The sequence below is a fragment of the Copadichromis virginalis genome, linkage group LG15 (genome assembly GCF_057382275.1).
Source record: "Copadichromis virginalis isolate Kocher_CV1m ecotype Utaka linkage group LG15, C_Virginalis_male_GT1.1, whole genome shotgun sequence".
NCBI lineage: Eukaryota > Metazoa > Chordata > Actinopteri > Cichliformes > Cichlidae > Copadichromis > Copadichromis virginalis.
This window is the reverse complement of record NC_140632.1, coordinates 6,106,956-6,131,208: the sequence shown is the minus strand read 5'-3', so window position 1 is coordinate 6,131,208 and position 24,253 is coordinate 6,106,956. Positions and strand designations below refer to the sequence as shown.

At 41.7% G+C, this 24,253-nt stretch overlaps 2 protein-coding genes across 2 annotated transcripts; one reads left to right on the top strand and one right to left on the bottom strand.

The window, feature by feature from the left end:
* Window positions 1-14,492: 14,492 nt before the first annotated feature.
* On the bottom strand, window positions 14,493-17,160 carry rhov (ras homolog family member V). The gene is made up of 3 exons (XM_085431506.1): window positions 16,806-17,160; window positions 16,585-16,643; window positions 14,493-16,331 (listed from the first exon to the last, which is right to left on the bottom strand). The coding sequence occupies exons 1-3, from the start codon at window positions 17,143-17,145 to the stop codon at window positions 15,885-15,887; spliced, it is 846 nt and encodes a 281-aa protein (XP_085287632.1). The 5' UTR covers window positions 17,146-17,160; the 3' UTR covers window positions 14,493-15,884.
* Window positions 17,161-17,524: 364 nt separating this feature from the next.
* Window positions 17,525-23,930, top strand: vps18 (VPS18 core subunit of CORVET and HOPS complexes). Its single transcript, XM_085431505.1, has 9 exons — window positions 17,525-17,975; window positions 18,068-18,209; window positions 19,032-19,123; window positions 19,504-19,754; window positions 19,930-20,283; window positions 20,397-21,659; window positions 21,816-22,025; window positions 22,310-22,546; window positions 22,652-23,930. Exons 1-9 carry the CDS (start codon window positions 17,873-17,875, stop codon window positions 22,946-22,948), a joined length of 2,949 nt encoding a protein of 982 aa, XP_085287631.1. The 5' UTR covers window positions 17,525-17,872; the 3' UTR covers window positions 22,949-23,930.
* Window positions 23,931-24,253: the final 323 nt, after the last annotated feature.

The window sequence follows — 24,253 nt, the reverse complement described above, 5'->3', positions numbered from 1 at the left end:
TGTTAAATGACAGTGACTCTAAATATGTCTTATATTTTTGATTCCTTAAAGTAACCGCCCTTTGCTTTGTTGACACTGCTGCAAACCCTTGGCTTTCTCTCAATGAGCTTCATAATGTAGTCACCTGAATTGGTTTTCACTTCACAGGTGTGCCTTGTCCATTTGTGAAATTTCTTGCCTTCTTGGGGGTAACATGAAGTGAAAGAAAAGCAAATGAATTTAATTGTGTTGACTTTTAACAACATGTAAGTTAGATCCTTTAAAAACTACTAATCTCTGGCTTTCCTGTCTCCCTCCCCTTACCATCAAGCAGGGCAACAGATTGCTGCCCCTCCCTGTGCCTGGTTCTGCCAGAAGGTCCTTCCTGTTAAAACGTAGTTTTTCTTTTCCACTGTGGCTGATGTGCTTGCTCATAGGGGGTACTCTGATTGATGGGATTTTTCTCTGTATTATTGGAAGGTCTTTACCTTACAATATAAAGCGCCTTGAGTCAACTGTTGCTGTGATTTTATGAAACAAAAACTAGATTAAAATAAATATATGATAACTATGCAAATGATCTTTTATTTAAAAATAACATTCTGCCCACTTTGACTGAATAGAACCCATCAATATATATTTTTTATTCTAAATTTTAATTCATTCTATTTAACTCAGTTTTATGTATATAAGCCACTTTATATTTTGAAGTAAAAATTATAGTGAGATCCTCAATAATATGATGATCCCCTAGAAGTGATGGGGACACTGTCTTATGATTTTATACATGTTCACTGATATTCATGTAATCCACCAGTCCAACCTAAGGTGTGACAGCGGTGGAGGTTTGGACAGCTTCCATCATGGTCATTACTTTTCTTTTCAGTTCTTATTGACACAGAGATTAGTTTCCCTCTTGAACAGGAAAGTCTGGTGTTGCCTTCTTTCTTTCCTCAGGCTCACTCTATCACTTCAGTCAATTGCTGCCTACTGCTGCAGCTGTAGTTCTTGATGAGCTGACGATTGAGCCTTTTGGCACAGTTACAGCCAAAAGACTCCCTTCTTTTGAGCTTTTGTAATCTGCCATTCACTCAGTTTAAAAGAAAGAAAGAAAAAAAATCATTGTTTTAAAATCTGCAATGAAGCAAGAGACTCTTCTCAGGCCACACCCTTGCAGAGTCACCTGTACATGAGGTAAGCGAGACAAACTTCTTGTCAGACCAGCTGGCAGCAGATAAGAAAGACAAGCCTGCTCTACAGGTCTGTCAGGGGGAGCTGACAGCAGGGAGCTACCTGCTAAAACACACATCCTTTTTTTCTTCCTTTCGCTCTCTATTGAAAAGAGCCAACCATTGTTATGAGTGCATACAGGCCTGTAATACTGTGTGTGTGGACAAAGGCAGGCCTAAACTGCCGTATTCAAATCCACTGGGTAGGTTTGTGCTTTTAGTGGTCTGGAAATAAGAGATCTGATTGTCCTTCTATTGCGTATGCATCCTCATTCCATTACTCCCACATCTGTCATATACCATTGCTGTACGATGACAGCTGCTGAGTATCTTCACTTTCAGTGGTGCCGAGCTGTCTGTGACCAGTCATTCAGTCACAGCTATTGTGGTTTGCATAAAATATTACAGCAATAAATTGAAAACAAATAAAAAGCGGGCCGCAAACAACCCTACCAAGCTGTACGTCTTTTATTGTTCATCTGAAAGCCTGGTGTTAATTTCCATCCCTAACTTTTGTATCAGTCTTAACTGTGACTCATCCCAGCATGAAAAATACTCGGGGCCTCTTCCCCTCATGTGCGATTCCAGATAGGCATGCGCATATGCGTGTCACTTTGCCCATCACTGTGTAACGCTGAGAGGTATGCTTGCTCTGTAATCAGCTGCTGCAAAAAGATGCAAATTATGAAGACACTCCGTCATTTCTTCCAAAATACCCGCACGGTGATCGTGCTGCAGTGGCATGCAAAAGTGACATAACAGTGACTTGAGACACAGAAGAGATGAGCGAACGAGGAGTTAAGGGGAAGAAAGGAAGCTACTGAAAGTTTCCTCAAACAAAATATCGGAATTTCTTATTCACTTCCACACTATTAAGGTTACAATGAAAATGGACTGGTTGGCTTTTAAACTGTAGAACATTTCTGCTCAGATATTGTTGAGCAAAAGAAATAGAAAGATTAATATCTGTTTAACAACAAGACAGCAAAATTCCAATAAAATGATCCTGAAACGTTTTATGTTGTTGCTCATCCTCTGGAGACAACACTAAGAAGATTCATCCTGGAGGCTGTCTCATGAGCCAGTTCTTGGAAAGCCCCGCAGCACATTTCTGTTGTGTCACCATGAACACATGACACATGCACACTGGCCCAACAGACTTGTGTATCTGAAAAGGGAGACTTGGAGTCTGTATATAAACAACTTTGCTAGCAGGAGATCCACGACTTCAAACATGATAAAACCAACCCCCACCACAGTTAGCGTAGCGGCTAAGGGAGCTGATGAGACATTGTGATTAGCTCTGCTGGGTCTTTGTGTCAGTGTTAAAATACAGCTTACACCTCCTCCTGTTTTCTTGACATAAACAGTTGTTGTCAACAGACCTGCTTTATACAACTGGTCTCGTGTTGACGTGAATAATTTAGCATTGTTTTTCAAACATTATCATCTGTACGTGACCGTACATACAGTGCTGTGGAAAGTAGGCTATTTGGCCCCTTTTTGGTTTTTTCTTCTTCCTTTTTTTCATATTTGTCACACTTACACTTGTCAGCTCATCAATCAAATTCTAATACTAGACAGAGATAACCAAAGTAAATGCAAAAATGCCGGTTTTTAATGTTCATTTTATTCATCAAAGGCGAAAAAAACTATCCAACCTATTATGTTGTCCAAGTGTGGTGAAAACCACTGCTGACCATGAAGGAACCAAAGGCTCGTCTCACATTTACCAAAAAAACATCTTGATGATCACTAAGACTTTTGGGAAAAATATTCTGTGGATTGCCGAGACAACAACTGAACTTTTTGTAAGGTTTCAGTCCCATTACACATGGCATAAAACGAACACGTTTCATAAAAAGAATATCATACCAACAGGCAAACATGGTGGTGTTAGTGTGGAGGTCTGGTGCTGCTCCCTAGCAGGAAAAACAGTTACTAGAATTAGGAGACAATTAGTTTTTCACACAGGCCCAGATAGGTTGGATAGGTTTTTTTCCCCCTTAATAGATGAACTCATCATTTAAAAACAGCACTGAATTTACTTGAGTTAGCTTTGACTAATATTAACATTTATTTAATGATCTGAAACATGTGGGTGTGACAAATATTCCAAAAAATTAACCCAAGAAGTGGACAAATACTTTTCCATGTCACTGCACTTTAATTGAATTGCTTTCTTTTTCAGTGTTTTTAGGTAGGTTTTTTAGGAAGATCAAAAAAAAGGTTTTTACTCTTTTCAGTGATTCAAGTATTTCTATTGTCATTCCAACAGATGCATACATGTATACACATGAGGAGAAATAAAAGTCAACAAGAACACAATGACAGTAATAAATCCAAAGACAAGGGAATAAGAAACATATTTACAGTGCAGCAGTAGCAGTTAGTGGTAATAAAAGTCAGTTTTCCACAGTAAAAAAACAAAACACACTAATGCTTTCTCATATCTGTTATACATGGTACAATGAAACTTGTTTTAATTTTCTCTTAAGATAAAAACAGCAATAAATAAATAGAATGACTAGGTAAGTAACAGATAGATAAGTAATTATAGATAAAATAAACTTAGCAGGAAACTTAGTAGCATATTATATATATTCCTCTTGGGTTTTTTTTATATTCCTGCTGTTTCTACAGGGCTATTCTATTCTACTGGGAAAGATGTGAGTGCAACTGGAAACATTACAGTATGTGTCTGATCACTGCATTGAAAATTTCCCAAAAAGCAAAAACATGGGTCCTACTCAGTGATTTGAATTTGTCGGGCTGAAGCATGCTGACTACAGCAAAATGTGGCCACACCCACCTGGAAGGCAGCCACGCCCCTACTGAGGCAAAAAAAACAAACATTTCAAGCGAGTTAAAAGACAGAATTGGTGAATTAGTCACAGAGACCTCACCATTTTTTTAGAGTTTAAATTCGAACATTTCTTTTGTTAAAAATCTTTCTGTTTAAACTGTCTTTTTTCTAGATACTTGCACTAATTTAATTATTTTTTATCTACAACTTTTTTTTATGGCATTTCATTTTTAGTTTACTTTGTTTTATATCCAGTACTGTGTGACCAAAAGGCGATTTCATAAATTAACATTACTTGTTTGCTTTAAGAAGCAGCCACAAGTGGCCATTCCAGGAACTGCAGTTTGCAGCACTGGCATGTAGAAGGACAATTTTTTAAAATAATATTCTATATATATATAACAGAGGCATTATTTAGTTAAAAACAAAACAAAAAATCTCAAGTTGGAATCAGTATAAAATAGTTCTTCTAGTGTTACCACTTTTACTCCAAAAATATGCAAACACTTGAGGTTACACCAGCCAATTAGGCAGAAAGAAACTGATACACTGTTTTCTGACATCTCTTTTTCACCTTCATTGTAAAGATGCCCCAAACACGTAGACGCGCTTTTGTGATGGCGGTGGTGACACAAAAACATCTTGAGTAAGCCGATTTACTTTCTGTGAGTAATCCGTCACTCTCTGCTGAACAAGTCCAGGCACGGCATATTGCTCTCACAAAAAGAGTGACTGAAACACACAATCTAGCTATTTATCTATTGTCCTTGACCTTCCAGACCACATCACGTCTTGTCAAACCTGTCCTTACAAGTCTGGGGACTGTGAGCGTTTACATGTAGGTTTACCTATATTTTTGTTTATATTCTTGCATTTCTATTAACACTACATGTGCACATAGTGGTATCTGTACACGCGTGTCTGTTTGTGCGAATCAATATACTTGGCAACAAGGGGGCTTGGGACAATGAGGGTTGTGTTGACTTGCATCACACTCTCACTTGCTTCACTGCCATCATATGTGGATGTCACAACACCCCCTCCCTCCTCTCCTCATCCCCCAACGCCACTGTGAGAACACCTCACCCCCTTGATTCCCAGACGCGCACACACCCAATTCACAGACTCACATCCAATCAAATTGCCTAGTTCCCATATGCAAATGACTATCATATTCCCTCCTAAAGTTAACTGTCACTTTTTTAAGGATTTGAATCTAAAACACTGATGTAGTCCTGCCTCTATTTATCTGTCTGCTCCATCTCCAGCTTTGCTACAGATTAAGATGCGACTCGATAAGCAAGATAAAAACAAACTCGCGTTAGTATCAGTTACTTATAATTCATTTGACACTATATTACTCAATACTGTTTAATACGCTGGCAAGATCATCACATTTCCATCACTCTGTATGTTGCCTTTTCTATAAGTTTGTCAGAAAAGTTTGGAAAACACTTTGGTGGCTGGTTTAATACACATCCAGTGTGTATTCACACTTTATAATGATTCATGTAGTCACAGTCGCTGAGCAAGACGATCAGTCTCACATACAACCACAGACTCTTTTAATTCAAATTGGAAAGCAGGCGTTAGGCTCACTCATCTTCAGTCTCTATTCAGTTGAGTGTGGCACTGAGTAAATGATTACTCAGTGAAGACTTTGGTTCGAATGCATGTGTATTTCATCACAGATACAAGTTTAGGCACTGGAGACTGGTTTCACATACAACACATGAGCTCATCTTTACGCACAAATAACAAAATGATTTAAAATTTACAATTTAGGACGCCTTCCTGCTGTCAGTATTCAGTGTGTCTCCCCCGGGAAGCACCTTGTGAACCATTTGTAATTACAAGGGTTTCACCATCGATTATTCATAAAATCTGGTTTAATTTTCATTTAAGTTGGCTAAGTTTTGATGTAACTTGACTGACTCATATTTCTCTGGGTTCGTGGGAACAGTTAAGAAAAGTGTGTGGTTTCACTGAAGATTTAGATAACGTGTCCCAGTACTTTTGGACTAGTTTCTACTAGCCCAAAAGTAACATGGAAAGGTAACAGAATCATTATACTTGTTTTGATTGAGATAAATAAGACCCATACATAGACAGAATAAGCACTTATTAACAATACAGTTAAAAAGTGAATTATTTTTTTGATCCCCTCTTTGTGTCACTGATGCCTCCAGCCCCCCACCCCCCTCTAACTTCTGATTAAGATCTGTGCAAGTCCAAAGTGTAGACAATGGTAGAGTGACTAAACTAATAACATACAAGGTTTGTGCTCAAACTTCTCATGTGATTGTTGTTCACACTGAGTGATCACTTCGAGTGCAAGCTAGAATGTTTTGTGAAGCTTGGCCCTCCCTGTAAACAAAGCATGACCTTTCTCGTATATTAAGTTTTCTTTCGCAAGAAAGACGTGTTGATGCAAACCATGCCTCAATCACAGCAATTTTAAGAGGATCTTCAAAGAAGCATTAAAGTGACAATTCAAAATGGAATATCCTACAAAAGCTAGACCTGAATATTTGTGTGTCCATAACACAAAAAAGGCAGGGCTGTGGCTTCTCTGAGGTGGGTCTTTCTGCATCCAGCTTCTTCTTTGTCTAATTCTCTGTCCTACGAAAGACTGAATACACTGAATTAAATGGCGTGAATAAAAGAAACCCAAACTTCTCTTGAAAAATGACAAAAACACATTTCAGCATATCTTAAGTGTGGAAAAATAAACAAATAAACAAAAAACTTAATTCGGGGACGGGTACTTGATTTTTCCAAAGGGCCACATGAGAAACTGGGACTATTGTGGAAGTCCACACCAATAAGCTGATTTCACTTCTTCTCAGTATTATTATTCAGTGTGGTTGTTGCACTCTTCTTTTAGTGTGTAACAAACTGCTGCCAATCATTATTATTATTATTATTATTATTATCATTATTATTATTATTATTATTATTATTATTATTATTAAGCAGAATATAGTTCAGCTTATTGGAGTGGTCCTCCATAACAGTCCCAGTTTCTGTCCCCCTTCCCTCTGTCCCCTTCTGGCTGCCTCTGCCTCAATTTTATCCCACAACTTAGACATTCACATTACTCACACTCTCATTACACATACATATAGGATCTTGGGGGTGGGCACGATACACGGAGTCCAAAGTACCATCAGGGTGTACACCCCACCCCTGGCATCGTTGCCCACCTCTCAATTTTAAATACACGTAGACATTGAGGGCCAGCAGGAGGGACCATGCGCTTACCTGCTGCTCTCTGGCAGGTAGCTCCATGCCCTCCTGGGTTTTAAATGCACCTTAGAACACACATGCATCAACATTACAATGAGCGGGTGGAGGGAGGTTTGGAGTCTTCTCTCACCCCCGTTCTCTGCGACCTGCTGGAGCAGGGGGGCTAGGAGGAGGAGTTGGCCGTCCGACTGCGGTCTGGAGTGTGGAGCCTTCCTGCTGCTGCGGAGTCGGGGCGGTCTGCCTCCCCCCACCGCAGGGAAAAGGGAAACACCACCTGGGTCTGGGTGCAGTTCCCCCCTCCAGGGGCGAGGGCACCTAGACCCGGTTTGTAGAGTACGCTTGGGGAGTGTGATCGTGTGTACAACGTCTCTTTATGTCTGTCTCCACGTTGGTTGAGTGTGGAGTAAGTGCATATGAGAGCATGAGGGTGGGAATGGATGTTTGTATCTGTGTGTGCCTGTATGTCTGTGTCTATATGTCAGGTTGGGTGTCAGGCGCCACCTCTCTGGGGACATCTCAGGCCCTCCAAGGTTTGGAGGCCTATCTCCCCCTACCACCACTTCCCCTGCCAGTGGCGGACCCCCTCAGACATCGGTGCGTTGGTGGTTCTTTGTGTCCGGGGATGGGCGTCCAGGTACACACCGGCTCACTCCTTGGCGGCCGCTTATCGGGGCCTGGAGCCTGGGGCTCGCTCGGGCCACTTCGGAGGTGGGGTGCCCCCGGCCTCTCGGCCTGGGGCTCGGTCACTCAGGCGCAGCTGGCTGCCGGCGGAGCTCACGGGCGCGTCACTGCAACTCCCCCTGGCTTCTGCTCCGCGGCTGCTGAGTGAGCCCTCATCTGGGACTCTCCTCAGCTCTTTCCGGGACAGTGGCGCAGCTGCCCCTCTGTTGGTCTTCCTTGGTCTCTTGTGTTCTGGGGGCCTCTGGATGTCTGGAGTTTTGATCTCCTCCACACCTGCTTCACGCCCTGGAGGACGGGGCTGTGGCCCCCCCACACCCTCTAGCAGATTATTACATGAAGGAACCTTTTAAAAAAACAAAAAACAAGCGCGTTCATGCTCACAGGTGTACACACGGGTGATCACACCCACAAACTACACCCTTTTTGGCTCCTACCTCAAAGCACACTGTGTTCTGTTGATCTTATGTGCTGCACAATAATGTTTAACATTTAGTATTTACTGTCATATTCCCATATATCATTGTGATGTTGTTTATTCTATTACTCTTGTTCTCTTCTGCTTGCTTTCTTTTTTCTTTCTCAGCAGGTGATCCAGGTGATTGATATATGCATTTTTTTTCTCTGCCCGTTCTGTTGGTTTTTGTCTTTTGCCCTTCTCCCCCGTCCCTCTTCTCAGCTGTTTCTCTTTCCCTCTTTCTTTCTCCCCTTCTTTCCCCCAGTCAAGTCTGTCCCGTATTCAGTAAGTGAAAATAAAATAAACAATAAAAGGTGAATCAAATGGACCATTACGGCAAGGCTGGGATGGTCAGTTTGGTAAAGTAAATCCGTTGGGCATCTTTCTTTGCCTTTAGACAACAATTCTGATGGCAAAAGAGCCAAACGGGACAGGCAAAAAAAAAAGAAAAAAAAAAAAACAGTCCCAGTTTCTCACTATATTGTCCAATCAAATGTGTTTAACAGCACTTTCCTGTGAACTGTTCAGCATGGTGGAGGGAGCATCATGGTTTGCGGCTGCTTTACCTTGAATGCCCGGGAATCACCGAGAACAAAATTGAATTTTGATTTTTATCAAAACATTTTACAGAAGAGTGTCGGGACAGCCCACCATGACCTGAAGCTTAGAGGACGGTGGCTGTTGCCCTCTGGTATATGCAACAAGTTCATGAAAACAAGCAAAGAAAAGATTTAAAATAATGTTTTTATCCAAGTGGTGACTAGATTGGAAGCATAAAACCTGAGATGAAGGCAGTTCCTGCTGAAGGAGGTTGTGAAAGTTACTAAAGTAAAGACTTCCTCAGCTTTTTTTCAGTTTATACTGTGAATGATTACTCATTCTGTTCATGAAAACTACACTTGTACTGTATGTGAGTCATAGTTTGGTCAGACTGTTGTTGCCTGTAATTGAGTATTATATGAAAATACTTACTTTGGCACCTTTTTTGGATTGATACAGAGCTGCTGATATTTCTTTATTGCAGCTCTAATATACACACAAATATAACACATTTATTAGGGTGTAACATTAGCATGTGCTATTTCAACAGCATAGTAGTATCACATAAGATGATTCACATAAATTTGTGTGCAAACTTCAGCTTTGAGCACCTTGGCACTGAGAATTTCACATAGTGTGCTCTGCTTATTGTAGCATTAATTATTCATCTACGAGTTGATTTTCATGCCATGTTTCCATGTGAGCACTGCAGCTCGGAGCCTTATATTATCTGCTGTAGTTTTTGTTTCATGATGAATATTTGCTATCAGTCAAGAAAATCCCTTTTGCTTAATAATGATAAAGAATAAATGTCACAACATGGATGTGGATGCAGTGAACAAACAGCATCACATTACATGCAGGCCTTTCTTCTTTTACACTACATAAAAAAAATCAATAAAAATACTGATTTTGCTACTTTGTCACAGCTTAAGTGTCCTGCTGTTGTCCTGAGCTGTGAAGGGGCGATAGTGTCTGGGTGTTTGAGGGTCATCTGTGGTAATAACGAGCCTTGTGATGAGGCCCATTTGAAGTGCTAATCATCTCATTTCGAAAGCAGCGTGCACCTTTATATGCACACTCCTTTGATCATATGTGATTGTTGATGGTCACTCTGAAGTCATTTTGTCCCTCTTGATAGCTGCAGATTCACTTGCAGGTTAAAACTCAGCATGAACAAAAAGAAAGAGTTGCATTTGATAACAAGCTGAATGGCTCACGTGCCCATAGAAATGACAAGTGCAAAAGGAGCAATGCTCACGTGGCCGTGGTGATGTATTATTACCCATGTATAACTCAACTATCCAACATGAATATTAAGCCCAGCACATGCATATGCATGGAGAAGAACTTATGCTGTTGACTGTGGGACAGAAATTATCGTTGCTGCCTCCAGGCAAAGCCAGAGTCGAGAACTGGGACCTTTCCTTATTGGCTTTGCTTGACATCGAAACTGGCAGTTGTGTTTTTTTCAATGCAGTGTTCTGCACACTGAATGTGACTGACAGGTTGTTTTTGCTCTACAAAACACATCAATATAGATACTGCACGGAAAACAATGATTACCATAGTAATTTAAGCATTTAATAGCTTGTTTAGTTTAAGAACGCTGCAACTCTGTCATGCACATGTCTCAAAATTTAGACCAAAGGCAACAATAACAGGAGCAAAAAAAAAAAAAAAGAAGAAGAAAACAATTATAATCACAACAGTCAGCTTTCTGTCTGTGTGAAAGAGAAACTACAAGCACTGCCAAGTTCAAACTGCCAATTTGGATGACCGAGGAAGAGCAGCGGTGAGCCAATAGGCTTTGTCCCCAGCTAGGCAGACCTGTTGGTGCACCTGCTGATTCCCAGGCCTCCTTGCCAGGCTTTGACTACAGTGAAACCAACCTGAGTGAAACTGGCTCAGTGCCAGAGGAAGAGCTGGTTGACTACTGTTGACACAATCGCTAAAAGCAGGGGATCCTGGAAGGCGGACCAGCCCTCACTGACAGGACGAGAAAAAAAAAAAAAGATGACTAACCATGAGAAGAGAGAAGAGGGCGGAGAAGAAGAAGGGTACAGTTCAATGATCTCCTGGGAACCTGGAACCTGTCCGGCATGGCCTTGACGATTGCTCAATCAATACTACACAACCTCTTAAGTGTTTCTGTTTGCATCATAGGCGAGCGGATGAAACTTCTGACATGTTTTTTGTATTATAGTGAAGGACTTTGCAGAACATTTTTCACTTTTAATGACTGACTGGAAAGCAATCATAGCTTTTTGAAGAAGAAAAGAAAGAAAGAACGAGTGATAAATAACACTGGATGAGATAAGGAGTCTCACGGCCTGCCTCGACTGAGGTCTGCTACCCTTCAAGATGTTAAAACCCATAGTGCTTCTGACCTACAGCTGCCCTTACACACACACACACACACACACACACACACACACACACACACACACACACACACACGCACACACACACACACACACACACTCTCACACACACACTCTCCCATCACAATGCCTTCTAATGTTCCTATTCAGTCTCACGCCTTCCTTTTGTGTCTCATCTTCAGCGCATAACACGATTCTCATTATTACACGCAAGCGTTAGAGCACAGATCCTCCAGCGACGACTCTATGGGCTCCTCAGTCTTACAAATATCACAGACGTATCAAAATCTAAGGAATAAAATAATTAACAATTACTGAACGACATGAGGCAAAGCATGCAGCTTTGAAACGGCAACAGCAAGATCTACTGCAGACATCTGAATAAAATCATTTCAAAATGTGCTGTACTTGACAAAATCTGATACTGGACAAAAAGAAGGAAAAACCTTGGTGGATATTAAGATAACCCTCACAATAGTGAGATTAGTCATACTGCAAACAGGCTTTTCTGGGCTTTCCATTCACTTTTCAACTTCTGCTTCATCCTGCTGACTTTCTATTTGGATCGTAATCACTGTGCAGTAATTCTTACTTTAACTGCTATAAAGAATACACATGTCCATCTTAAAAAAAATTATCTGTCATTTATCTAATAGATTCGATGACTCAAAGAGGACTGATTAATATCTAGGCCACTGCATATCAGTACATTTCCTTTCCATTAGCTATTCTACAAGTTAAGTGTCACAGATCTTTGATATTACAGTGCCAGTATATAATGATGTATTTCAGAAGGCTTTATGTATTTCTCGTTCACGAGGTGTGATCACAAAGCAGTGTCTGAAGACAGAGGCAGTGTCAAAATCTGCTTCAAACTGACCCGAAGGTTCATACGAAGGGTAACCGCCCGGCCATGAGAGCTGGGTGTCCTGTTACAACCAATTTTTATTCAAAAACAGCAGGAGCTCCAAAACAGCCCCACAGGTGAGGTGCACGAGCGGGAGCTCACTTGTCGTTATTTCAACATTCATCAGGGTAAGGATGTCAGCACAAACGTCTTACATTAACATCCTGAAGTGCGTGAGGGAGAACATTCCGGAAACCATCTGAACTCACTTCTAAAAACCACTTTCTCAAGAACATTGAGACCCAAATTTGGATTTGTATAGATAAACAAATTCTCATTCATAGTTTCTTACTGTTAGTTTCTGACTCACCTTTGCAGCTTATATAAAAATGATGTCGTCTAAATGCAACAGGCCATGAAAAGCTATAAAGCTACATTCTCTGATTTTAAAAAGGTTATATCTCTTGCAAGTTTTTCTTAAACTGTGATCATGTGTAACGCCTGTTTTATTCATTTTTGCATATGTCTTTGTACACAGGTGTCTCTCAAAAAAGAGATCTCAATCTCAATGAAAACACCTGTTTAAATAAAGGATTTAATAATAATATCTGTAGTTTGTGTCAGCTTGCAATCGCAATAGCACAGGAGGGATTTTGTATTGGGTTTGTCTTTTTTTCCTTTTTTGTTAGCCATATCAACGCAATCTTTGTTGACCGACAGATTTGCCTGCAATTTGATCCACTTCCTGAAAATGAAAATCATGTTTTATTGATTGCAGTTTTGACACACTGGAAAAGATTCAGAGCCCAGAAGCGCACAAGTACAAATACTGAAAATGGCAAAGATGTGCACAAGATCCTAGATCTATTTTTTCAGATAAAGGGGTAGTTAGGCAGGCAGGTAGGTAGGCAGAAACTTTATTGGTCCCACAAGGGAAATGATCATGTTACAGCACCTTAATAAAGAAAACAAACAATACAGTCTAAAATAAATAAACAACATGGTTGAAGTAAAAGTGCCATGTGCGCACACTGAAGGTTTTAGACTGTGATATAGTGATATAATCAAATATCGTAGCGTAAGACTGAGACTGTAAGAACCTTAAATGTGGGATTGGTCACACCTGTATCAGGTAAGGCTTTTGAGGTTTATGGACCAGTCGTCCCAATGTTTTGATCACACTTCTTATTAGGTGCCAATTTCTGGCAGTATCTCTCGCCATGCTAATATAAATGCTCTGCTATGTTTTCCAGCAGCTGCTGCCCTTAGCTGCTGTTTGAAGCTGGGCAGGTAGCATGCGGTCACCTTTTAGAGTCTTTAGCGCCATACATAATATTAAACTGTGGGAGGTGGAAATAGTGAACACTGATTTGGATGATAAAGCTTTGTGTTTGTCACTGAAAAGCACCCACACTGTACAAGATCATCATTTAAACCATTGTTCATATGGAATTATTTGTAAGAGCAGCTTTAATCTTTCTATGGACCTCTGTGACTGTTGTCAGTGGTCATGGCTAACACCCAGCTGGTTACTGAGAGTTCATGTGTGAAAGCGCTGTCACGCTGTCAGATTGCAAAACACCAGCTCCCTTCTGTGACCTCTCCACTGCATGAGGTCAGTAGGCCAAGAGTGAGATGTCCCGTGCTTCCCTATCAATAACAGACGTTCAAACAGAACCCTGACAGATTTCCACATGATGGACTGCCCACTGACTAATGGCAAACAGATTTCTGAAGTATTGGGGTGAACGCGTTTTCATATGCTCTCGCTCACTGCTCTGAACAAAGGCACTTCTCATGCTTTCCTCTGTCATGTTCACCCTCAGTTTGCTCGGCGACACTCCGTCCACGTTTATTTTTCTGCAGCTCGGGCTTAAAAACGAGTACAAGAGATTCCTTTCAGACAAAAGCATGCTTTAAAGTCTGTAATCAATGTTCTGTGCTCCACCGCTAGTGTTTATTCTCAATCAGTGCATTTGATTCAGTCATTCTCCCCCGAATGTCACTCTCCTGTGTCATTTTGGAAAAAGGCCTAATCAAGTCACAGCATGGCACTGCCAGTACCCATTAACAGTCATGTGGATTGCATTGGAACTGATCGAGCCGACGCACAGCTGGAGCCCAGAGGTTGTTTATCATATGTTTGGGCTGAGGGTGGTTCAGGAAAACTACCCGGTGTGATCCTGGGGACCTTTCGGGCACCCTGCAGAGAGCAGTGCTTCGGCTTTTTACAAAGTTTTCCTTCGCATCACACCACATAAACAACTGTGAATTGCAAATGCAGACTACTTTTAAAAAATATATACATAACACAGAAGATAGATGAGCTTCACTTCATTTATTGGCATCACATCACTCCATGTAAAGGACACACAGCTTTAGATCAGAAGGTGGTTAAGATTAATGGTGATTTGGTAATGATACAAAATATAACAAATCTGTAGAGTACATTAATCCTGTTAAAACTTGTGCCTCGTGTGATATTTCATAAACATACGCGCGATGATAAGACCTGTTTTTAACAAACAGAACAGTTTAAACATTTAGTTGACTTCCACGAGAAGCATAACAAAATATACAAAAGTTTACACCCACCAGATAACAAAACACTGGAGTGCAAATGTAAGTTGTTTTCATTCTTACACATTTGTCACAGGTACAAGCTTGTTTTTTTAAAGTGTATTTACCTTACACACATAGGCTGTTTAGCAACCCCTAACTGTACACACGGGAGGATTTAAGCAGCGTATTGAGCCAACAAAACAAAGAAGAGGCAAATAAGAAAGCCGGGATGAAGATGGTTGGTGGTAGGAAGTCGGGATCCCTGCAGTGCTAGCTTTCACAGATGCAGATTGATGAGGAGAGGGGAATAAAAAGCCAAAGGTCACTGGTCTCTTGCAACCTTTTACCTGAAGACGAGGAGATTTACAAACTAGCTCCTCGGCCCGACTCGATGTGTCACAAACAAAATCTCCCTCTGTGTTTTCTTTATCAATTGTGAATCAGGAAATAAACACCGGCTTGATTAGAAGTGTCAGCTGACCTTAAATGGGGAGGACAGAAAATAGCAACAGAAAAACCAGCCTGGGGAGATTTGCACGCAGGTAAGAATGCGGCAGCTCACACAGCAAGGTGAACTCACAGCTGCTTCATATAAATCGCTGGTGCAGTCAGGCAGTGGGAACACAGCAGCTAAGTGGCTAACGCCCATCTGCTCAAACACAGACCCGACACTTTCCGTTTCTCTATCTCTCTCACAAGCCTACATTAAAAGGCAGAGCACCATGCAAATTCACAGCTTTACATGAAGACCTGGTCTTTTCTCTTTTCTCTCCCTGTGCCTGCCCGAGCTTGATCTCTTCATCTCCCCACACTGAAGTGTCAGCTCACACCGTCCTATCCTCTCAAGGGGGCGCAGGCTATGTGAACCAAATCAAACATGTAAATGTAATGTAAACAATACTGTTGTCCCGGGTCAATGTGAGAACGACCCAGAATCCTCTCTGTAGTCACTGCTGATGTTAGCTCAGTGCTCTCAATCGTGTCTTTTGTTTCCCCATTTGGCATCCCACTGAAAATAAGCCAAATCATTTAAAAAAAAAGGAAACAGTGCTATGTGGCCACATACTGAATATGTGATCGAAGTGAAAGTAGGAGAATCAAATAAATAACAAGGTTCTGTCCACAACCCACAGGGTCGACAATCACAAGGAGTTCAGATGAAGCAGAAGAACTTCTTCCAGCTACACCTGGAGAACGCTTTGGTTCGCCTGTCAGAAAACCTCCTCTTCTTGGTTTTACGCGTTTTGTTCTTTATGGCAGCGAAGATGGCGGAGTCAAAGGCCTCCTTTAAGTTCTTCTGCGTGAGCGACGAGCACTCTATGTACTCCGTGGCTCTGATCTTCTCCGCCATGCTCCGGGCCCGGGAGCTCAGAACCGGCTTGACGTTGGATCGGTCCAGGTTGATGAGGACGTTTACGTCCAGCAGCAGGTCGGACTGAGTCCCTATGAGAATGATGGGAGCAGTCGGGTTGTTAGAACGGATCTCTGGTACCCACTTCTTGGTGATGTTGTGAAACGAGGTGGGGTTGACCATGCTGAAGCACAGGAGGAAGACATCCGTGTGGGCGTAGGACATAGCACGGAATTCGTCAAACTCCTCCTGTGTGGAGACAGAGCGAGGGTTAATGCCGATCAAAGTGAGTACCAAGTCTGAGTCACTAAAAAAAGATACGCCATTAACATTCAGTTTGAAATCCTGTCAGTGAGTCACACAGTGGGTTAAGCAAGGATGTGACGGTCTGTACTTTCATAGCTCATATCATTAAATTCAAAAGGGTCTCATCAGTGGATAATTTGGTATTTTGTGTCAGCCTTAAATGAAACTCTTGATTCAAGTGTAAAGGCATCCATACCTGGCCAGCAGTGTCCACAAGCTGAACTTTGACAGGAGATCCGTCAATTTGGACCTGACCTGTTAAAAACCACATCAGTCAGTCAATTTACAGTAAACACAGTAACCAATTCAAACATCAGAACATGCAGCTCGTGCACTCTGGTGCCATTCCACTTCCAACATAACTTGCCACTCAATGTAAATCTGTGCTGTCATTAAAAACTAAAAATCATCACTCACCGGAGAAGACATCAAAGCCCGTCTGCTTGTACTCTGTCGGATATCCGTTGGAGGTGTAGCTGATGATCATGCTGGTCTTCCCGACGGCTCCGTCTCCGACCAGCATACAGCTGATGACAGCGGGATCGAGCTCATCCTCCCGGGTCAGCCCGCACGCAGATGGGACTCGGGACTCGTGGTAAAAGTAATCCATGTGAGGTGGCATGTCGAGCCGAACATTAAACCTCTGAATGCAAACTCTTCTCCGTCCCGGTCGCAGCGACACTAGATACCGTAGGTTGCCTCTCTCTCTGACACATACCACCAGACTGACTGTAGAAGTACGACTGAGGAGCAACATGTGCGGGGTGGGACGTATTTAGGGTAACTACTGTGCTCAGACAGGTTGTGATTTGCATAGACACGCCCACTGACAGAAGAATAACAACAGCTTTCTCTCAGCTTTTCTCTCTATTAGCTAGATATATAGATTAGCTTGTTTTAATAAAGCCCATATTAGATTAGCTTGTTTTAATAAAGCCCATATATATTAGACATTCATTGAGGAGAAAATATTATATACAAATTCTTTGCCGTCTGTAAGTTAAAAATGAAAAGTATCCGATACTTGAACAACATGTAAATGACAAAAGCGCTCAGGATTTATTTATATTTTTTCTAAGCGTCTAAATATAATCACTTTTGGACGAACTACGCTCCCTGGTGTTTACAAGATAGCATTGCATTCAAAGTGGTCACATGATTCCATGTGTCACCTGATTATCACGGTCTACCCTGCGTTCTGTACGCGGAAGCTAAGTTAGCTGGTGTGAGAAAACGAATGATTGAAATTTCCTCTCTTCGTGTGTTAATGCTGCAGAATAAACGCGTCTGTTGTGCTTTTTTGTTTCTTAACTTAGACACACGCGGAGAAAGGAAATACGTTACTGCAGCTTTAACGGGTAAATTTGTGCTAGCTGGCTAGCTACCTGCTAGCAGGTTTTCTTTCCCACCCCATGTTGGTTTAGGGTTGGCTCCTGTCCTGTATTGTTAATCCATTCAATAAGTGAGCTGAGGCACTTTTAACCATGGCTTCAATTCTCGATGAGTACGAGGATTCTCAAAACATCCGGCAAAGTGCGCAGCAGCACAGCCGCCTGTCAAGCACCAACATCGGGATAACCCATTCTGGTAGGTCGCCCTCTTCGTTTTTTTTAAAGCTCCTTGCTAAGATGCAGTGGGGAATATTTGGCTGATACAGACATTTATATTCTCAACGTTAGGCTTTGTCAACGCGAGGCTTGAAGAAGAGAAGCCGATATTCAACAAGCAGAGGATTGATTTCACCCCACCTGAGAAGATAAATCATCTGGCTGTCTGCAACAATCAGCTGTGCATGAGTCTGGGAAAGGACACCCTGCTAAGGCAAATAGCACAATGACATGCAGTTCAAACGCTCACTGCTGTTTGTATGGCTTTGATTAGTTTCATTGGGTTTTGTTATTTTATTTTGTAATTTACCGTCATTAACCCATTTTGTAAAAACATGGAGGTGCAGTTTAAAATGTAAATCAAAAATGTTTTGGATCAGGGACGTGTTTACCACACTGCTGTATTATCTTTCATTTAAACAACTGTCTGCCAGTGTGGGAGAGGAGCTGATGCTGTTGGGAAATCAAAAACGTTTTCCCATCTGTGCTCGGCATTGAATTTCATCTGCATACAGCAGCTCATGGACTTCTCGTTTGAAAAGTGTTTTTAATCTCCCACACACTGTCACTACACAGCTATGCCCGTGGAATATGTGAACAATGACGTTTGGCATGCTTAGCATTGTCTTCCTGAAAGAAGTAAGGCCTAAGTTTAGAAGATACTGTATGGTTAATATGTTGGACCCTAAACTGAATGTCTCTCTGCAACAGCCCAGAGATAGACTGGTCACCTGTCCAAAGTGTGCTCCATCATTTGCCCTGTGACAGCCAGAATAGGCCCCAGTCCGATCACAACTGTGAATTGGATATGCAGAAGAAAATAGATGGATAGAGCATTTCTGTTTTTTTCAGACCTCAAATTCACAATGGGCACAATCTTCCTAGTTTTAAACATTTGTCAGGTTGTGTTTACGCTTGCTTTAGTTTAGCTGTATTCTGTTTTTATTCACATTTTTACACAGCGTTCTAACTTTGTTGTTAAGACAGCTGTATTATTCAGCACATCTGTTTCAAGATATTTTGTTCTTTTGTGTAGGATTGACTTAGCAAAACCAGATCAACCAAACCAGACTGAATTAGGAAGGAAAGATGACAGTAAAGTGCACAGACTGTTCTTGGACCCAACAGGTGAGATAAACCATAATAGTTTTCAAAATATTGTTTATACATCATAAATGGACTGCTAATTACTATCGAACATTCTTGTTTATGCAGATATTATATATTGTTGTATAATTGGAGAAATAATTGATTTTGATTAGTCATTGTGTATTCTGAGGTGATTCAGCATTCATACATAAGTGCTGTAATATTAGCAGCCACAAACCTCAATGCACAGCGAGTCTGAACTTGGATAAAGACAACAGTTTCATATGATAAAACAATTAGACAAAAATGTCTGGCAGTGCATCAATCTATAAATCATCATCATCATCATATATAAATGCTATGTCACAGTTATGACTGCTTAACAACAGCTATAACCTCCTCCATATTTTCCGTTACAGGCTCCCATCTGCTGATCAGCTTGAACACCAGTGAGTGTCTGTACCTCAACAGGAACACCCAGAAGGTGCGCAGTTTGTCCCGCTGGAGAGGCCACCTCATCGAGAGTGTGGGCTGGAACAAGCTGCTGGGCAACGAGACCAGCACAGGACCTATCCTGGTTGGCACAAGTCAAGGCATCATTTTTGAGGCAGAGATCTCTGCGAATGAGGGCAGCTTGTTTAACACCAATCCAGATCAATACTTTAGACAGGTGAGAAAGTGATTACGTCTGCTATTTAGCACATGATAGCCACATCTGCTTTGTAAGTTTTAACTGTTCAAACTGTATTATAAACATATACATTTAATGCACTTGTGGAAACAGAAGAAAATCCTGATGTAGTTCATTTCTTCCTCTTGATATAATTGATAATATCCTGATGTAGGTCCACTCTGTGGAGGAGGATGGCAAACCTGCTCCAGTCTGCTGTTTGGAGGTCGAGCGGGGCCTGGAGAACAAGTACTTTATCATAGCTACCACACGCAAACGCCTGTTCCAGTTTGTGGGTAAGGTAGCCGAGGGGTCGGAGCAGCAAGGCTTCAGTTCCATCTTCAATCAAAATCAGGACTTGCTGCCCAGTTTCCAGGAGTTCCCAGTCAATATGGGACACAGCGAGATCACCTTCTACACCCCTAAGCTGCGAACGTCCCCCAAGGCGTTCGCCTGGATGATGGGTAATGGAGTTCTTTATGGTCAGCTTGACTACGTCAGGCCTGATTCCCTGCTGAGTGATGTGCAGGTAAATGTCAGTCAGCGTGTGTGAAAACTTTTTAACATTTTTCTTAGTAATATCTCATCCTTGCTGTGTTTATGTGTCATATACTATCTCCACATCTCCTCTTTCACAAACAGGTGTGGGAATACACTCCAGACATTGACCTTAATCAAAACAAGCCTATCTCCATTGTGCTGACACAGTTCCACTTCCTGCTCTTGCTTCATGACCGAGTTAAGGCCATCTGCACTCTGAACGGGCAAGTGGTTTACGAGGACTTGTTCCCAGATAAATTTGGCAGCCTCAAGAAAATGATCAAAGACCCAGTTGGCGGGTTGGTGTGGATCTACACTGAGCGGGCAGTTTTTCGATATCACATCCAGCGGGAGTCCAGGGATGTCTGGCAGATGTACATGAGCATGAATAAATTTGATCTGGCCAAGGAGTACTGTCGCGATCGGCCTGAGTGTATGGACATGGTGCTGGCAAAGGAGGCTGAGCACTGTTTCCAGAATAAACGCTATCTGGAGAGTGCCATGTGCTATGCACAAACACAGAACTATTTTGAAGAGATTGCTCTCAAGTTCATAGAAGCCAAACAAGAGGAGGCCTTAAAGGAGTTCTTACTGAAGAAGTTAAACAATCTCAAACCCAGTGAGAGAACTCAGATCACCTTGTTGGTCACCTGGTTAGCTGAGCTCTACTTGAATCGCCTCGGCCAGCTGGAGAGTGATGGCAACAGCGTCATTTTCAAAGAAACCCGTGACGAGTTTCGTCAGTTCCTTGGCAGCTCCAAGCACAGAGACTGCCTGTACAACAACCGCTCCACCATCTACGATCTGCTGGCCAGCCACGGCAACGTGGACGACATGGTTTACTTCTCAGTCGTCATGCAGGACTACGAGAGAGTGATATCCCACTACTGCCAGCACGACGAGTACAGTGCTGCTCTGGATGTGCTCTCCAAGCACTGTGACGAAAAGCTTTTTTACAAGTTCTCCCCGGTGCTCATGCAGCACATTCCCAAAAACGTGGTGGACGCGTGGATTCAGATGGGCAAGAGGCTGGACCCAAAGAAGCTCATCCCAGCTCTGATGAACTACAGCCAGATGGGCAGCACGCAGCAGATCAATGAGACCATCCGCTACATGGAGTTCTGCGTTTATGAGCTGATGGTAACAGAGGAGGCCATCCATAACTACTTGCTGTCGCTTTATGCAAAGTACAAACCAGACTCTCTGCTGTGGTATCTAGAGCAGGCAGGCACACACGCCTCAGAGATCCACTACGACCTCAAGTATGCTCTCAGGCTGTGTGCGGAGCATGGCTACAGGCAGGCCTGTGTGCTGGTTTATAGGATTATGGAACTGTATGAGGAGGCAGTGGATCTTGCTTTAGAAGTAAGTAATGTATATTAATGGATCAGCAGTGCTTGTAAAGAAGTGGTGAACATATGTAAATCATTGAAATGTTGTGTCACTTTTTTTCTTTTTTCCAGATTATCAAAATTATAGACAGCAGTTGGCGATTTCAATTGTTTTTTTAATTGTCCGCAGGTAGACGTGGACTTGGCCAAGTCCTGCGCTGACCTCCCAGAGGATGATGAGGAGTTGAGGAAAAAGCTTTGGCTGAAAATCGCCAAGCATGTGGTGCAGAAGGAAGAAGATGTTAAGAAAGCCATGAACTGTCTGTCCAGCTGCAACCTGCTCAAAATTGAAGACATCCTTCCTTTCTTTCCAGACTTTGTCACCATCGACCACTTTAAGGTCTGTAATAAGTAGGATGTTCGTTTTTTTCCCTCAGTGTGTGTGTTTTTACAGTAAATTGAGCGGTCGGGTGAGACCTGATCTCAGTAATCACATTCTGTGTATTCATAAGTAGAATCTTTAAGCAGTGGGCAAGGTTTTAGGCACTTTTTTCTTTCTATTTGTAGTAGGTGATGAATATCCAGATTGGGTGATACTGGCTGGCATCTGCATTCACAAAGACACAAAATAGTGTACTATTTCAAATGAAGGTTCTTAATGCTCTGTTCATCATGGTTTCTCAGGAGGCCATCTGCCTTTCGCTGGAGGAGTACAACCAGCACATTGAAGAGCTGAAGCAGGAAATGGAAGAGGCCACAGAGAGCGCAAAACGTATTAGGGAAGACATACAGGAAATGAGGAACAAGTATGGTGTAGTGGATTCCCAAGAAAAGTGTGCTGCTTGTGACTTCCCATTGCTCAACAGGCCCTTCTATCTGTTCCTCTGTGGGCACATGTTCCACAATGACTGCCTGTTGCAGGTAACTTGCTGCACACAGGAATATTTCACTTTTTATTTAATTCAGTCAGTAATCAATCTGAATATGTCCTCTGACCATTTTTTCTCCTTCTACGTTTTTTTTTAGGAAGTGACTCCTCATTTGTCGGCCTTCAAGCAGAATCGCCTGGAGGATCTTCATAAAAAGCTGGCAGCAACCACGCAATCATCCAAATCGCGCCACCGTCCAGCACCAAAGGATGAGGGTGACACATCAAGCTTGGGCAAGGCCACTGCGGGCACAAGCCGTGAGCAGATAAAATCAGACATTGATGACATCGTCGCATCCGAGTGCGTATACTGCGGCGAACTGATGATCAAATCTATCGACAAGCCTTTCATCGATCCGCAGAAATTTGAGGAGGAGAAATCCAGCTGGCTGTGAACAAAGACTTTTTTTTCTCTTCGTTACAAACTCACTATCTGTCAGCGAAAGTGGATGATCCACAGGACAGACACATTAAGCGGAGACATGCCGATATCCTGTTGGTAGTGCCTACTGCTGAACACTTAATCAGCTTCTGTCCTCTAGAAACGGCACTTGTTTTGTTGTCAGTATTTGAAACTGAACATTTGCACTAGGAGTATGTAGTGAAGAACATAGAGAAGACATAAACCAACCTGATCTATGCTTGTGCTAGAGTTGTATACTGCATACATGTGCCTAAACCTCAGATTATATATAAGGATACAACTGCTTTACACTCATTTCTAGCTGTTAACTGCATTATGTTGTGTATTTGTTCGATTCAGTGAAAACACAAAATGCACTAACAAAATATCTGCCTGTCCTAAGCTCGGTTTCTTCTCTCCAATTAATGCATCTGTGTTCATCTAAACATTACATAACATATTGGCTGTTTTTGAGTTCAGCTATGGCACAGTACAGCTTCTCAGTTATGACAGATTTTGTTTTTTGTTTTGTTTGTTTGTTTGTTTGTTTTTTTTTTGACTTGGCTTAAATGTAAAAAATATTTAACAAATCATTTTATGTTTACTGTGGAAAATGAAAAGCCCTGTGCTTCATCAAAGTTTCTCAAGACTGCAGTTGACTACTAACAGCCCAGTAAGTTAAAGGAAGATATGAAAAGAGCAGCATAAGTGAAAAAGATGCAACTGGTGATTTTGTGTAAACTGCATTTTAACAGGAAGATCTGAGTTTAAGTGATTGCAAATGCACGTGTCATTGTTGGGTTCGCTGCCTGCCAGTTTTTGGAAGTTTTTCTTTTCTTTTAAGTTACAATTGTCAGGACAGGATCAAGATTTGAGAGGCTGACAACTGGTACTATAATCCAAACACAGATGACAGGAAGCTAATGTGCCTAGAGTGGTGGACTTGCCATGTTCAATAAACAGATGTGCAAGAATTTTCCTGTATATTTAATTTTATTGTTGCAAAAAACGAATTATTGTTTCTGTTAGTTTTAATTTCTCCGAAGTCTAATTTTTATTTTTATTTCAGTTTACAGAAATAATTGGTTTATAAGTAACTTCAATTCTTAGTTTTAATTATAAAAACCTTGCTACCAACTCCATGAGCCTGTAGTCATTATATAATTCAGTCATTATCAGAGACCATAACTGGTAAATTAGATTATAAAATATGTTTTTCGTTGTTTTTGTCCTCCGAGAATCTTAAGCCAATTACTTACTCACATTTTTTCAAAATTTTGTGACGGTGTCCACTTTA

Coding starts and splice junctions, on each gene's coding strand:
- rhov (XM_085431506.1), bottom strand. CDS start 17,145: ATGTTGCTCCTCAGTCGTACTTCTACAGTCAGTCTGGTGGTATGTGTC. Junction 16,644..16,805: donor GGGCTTTGATGTCTTCTCCG/GTGAGTGATGAT, acceptor GGTTTTTAACAG/GTCAGGTCCAAATTGACGGA. Junction 16,332..16,584: donor TTGTGGACACTGCTGGCCAG/GTATGGATGCCT, acceptor GTCTCCACACAG/GAGGAGTTTGACGAATTCCG.
- vps18 (XM_085431505.1), top strand. CDS start 17,873: ATGGCTTCAATTCTCGATGAGTACGAGGATTCTCAAAACATCCGGCAA. Junction 17,976..18,067: donor CATCGGGATAACCCATTCTG/GTAGGTCGCCCT, acceptor TCTCAACGTTAG/GCTTTGTCAACGCGAGGCTT. Junction 22,026..22,309: donor TCACCATCGACCACTTTAAG/GTCTGTAATAAG, acceptor ATGGTTTCTCAG/GAGGCCATCTGCCTTTCGCT.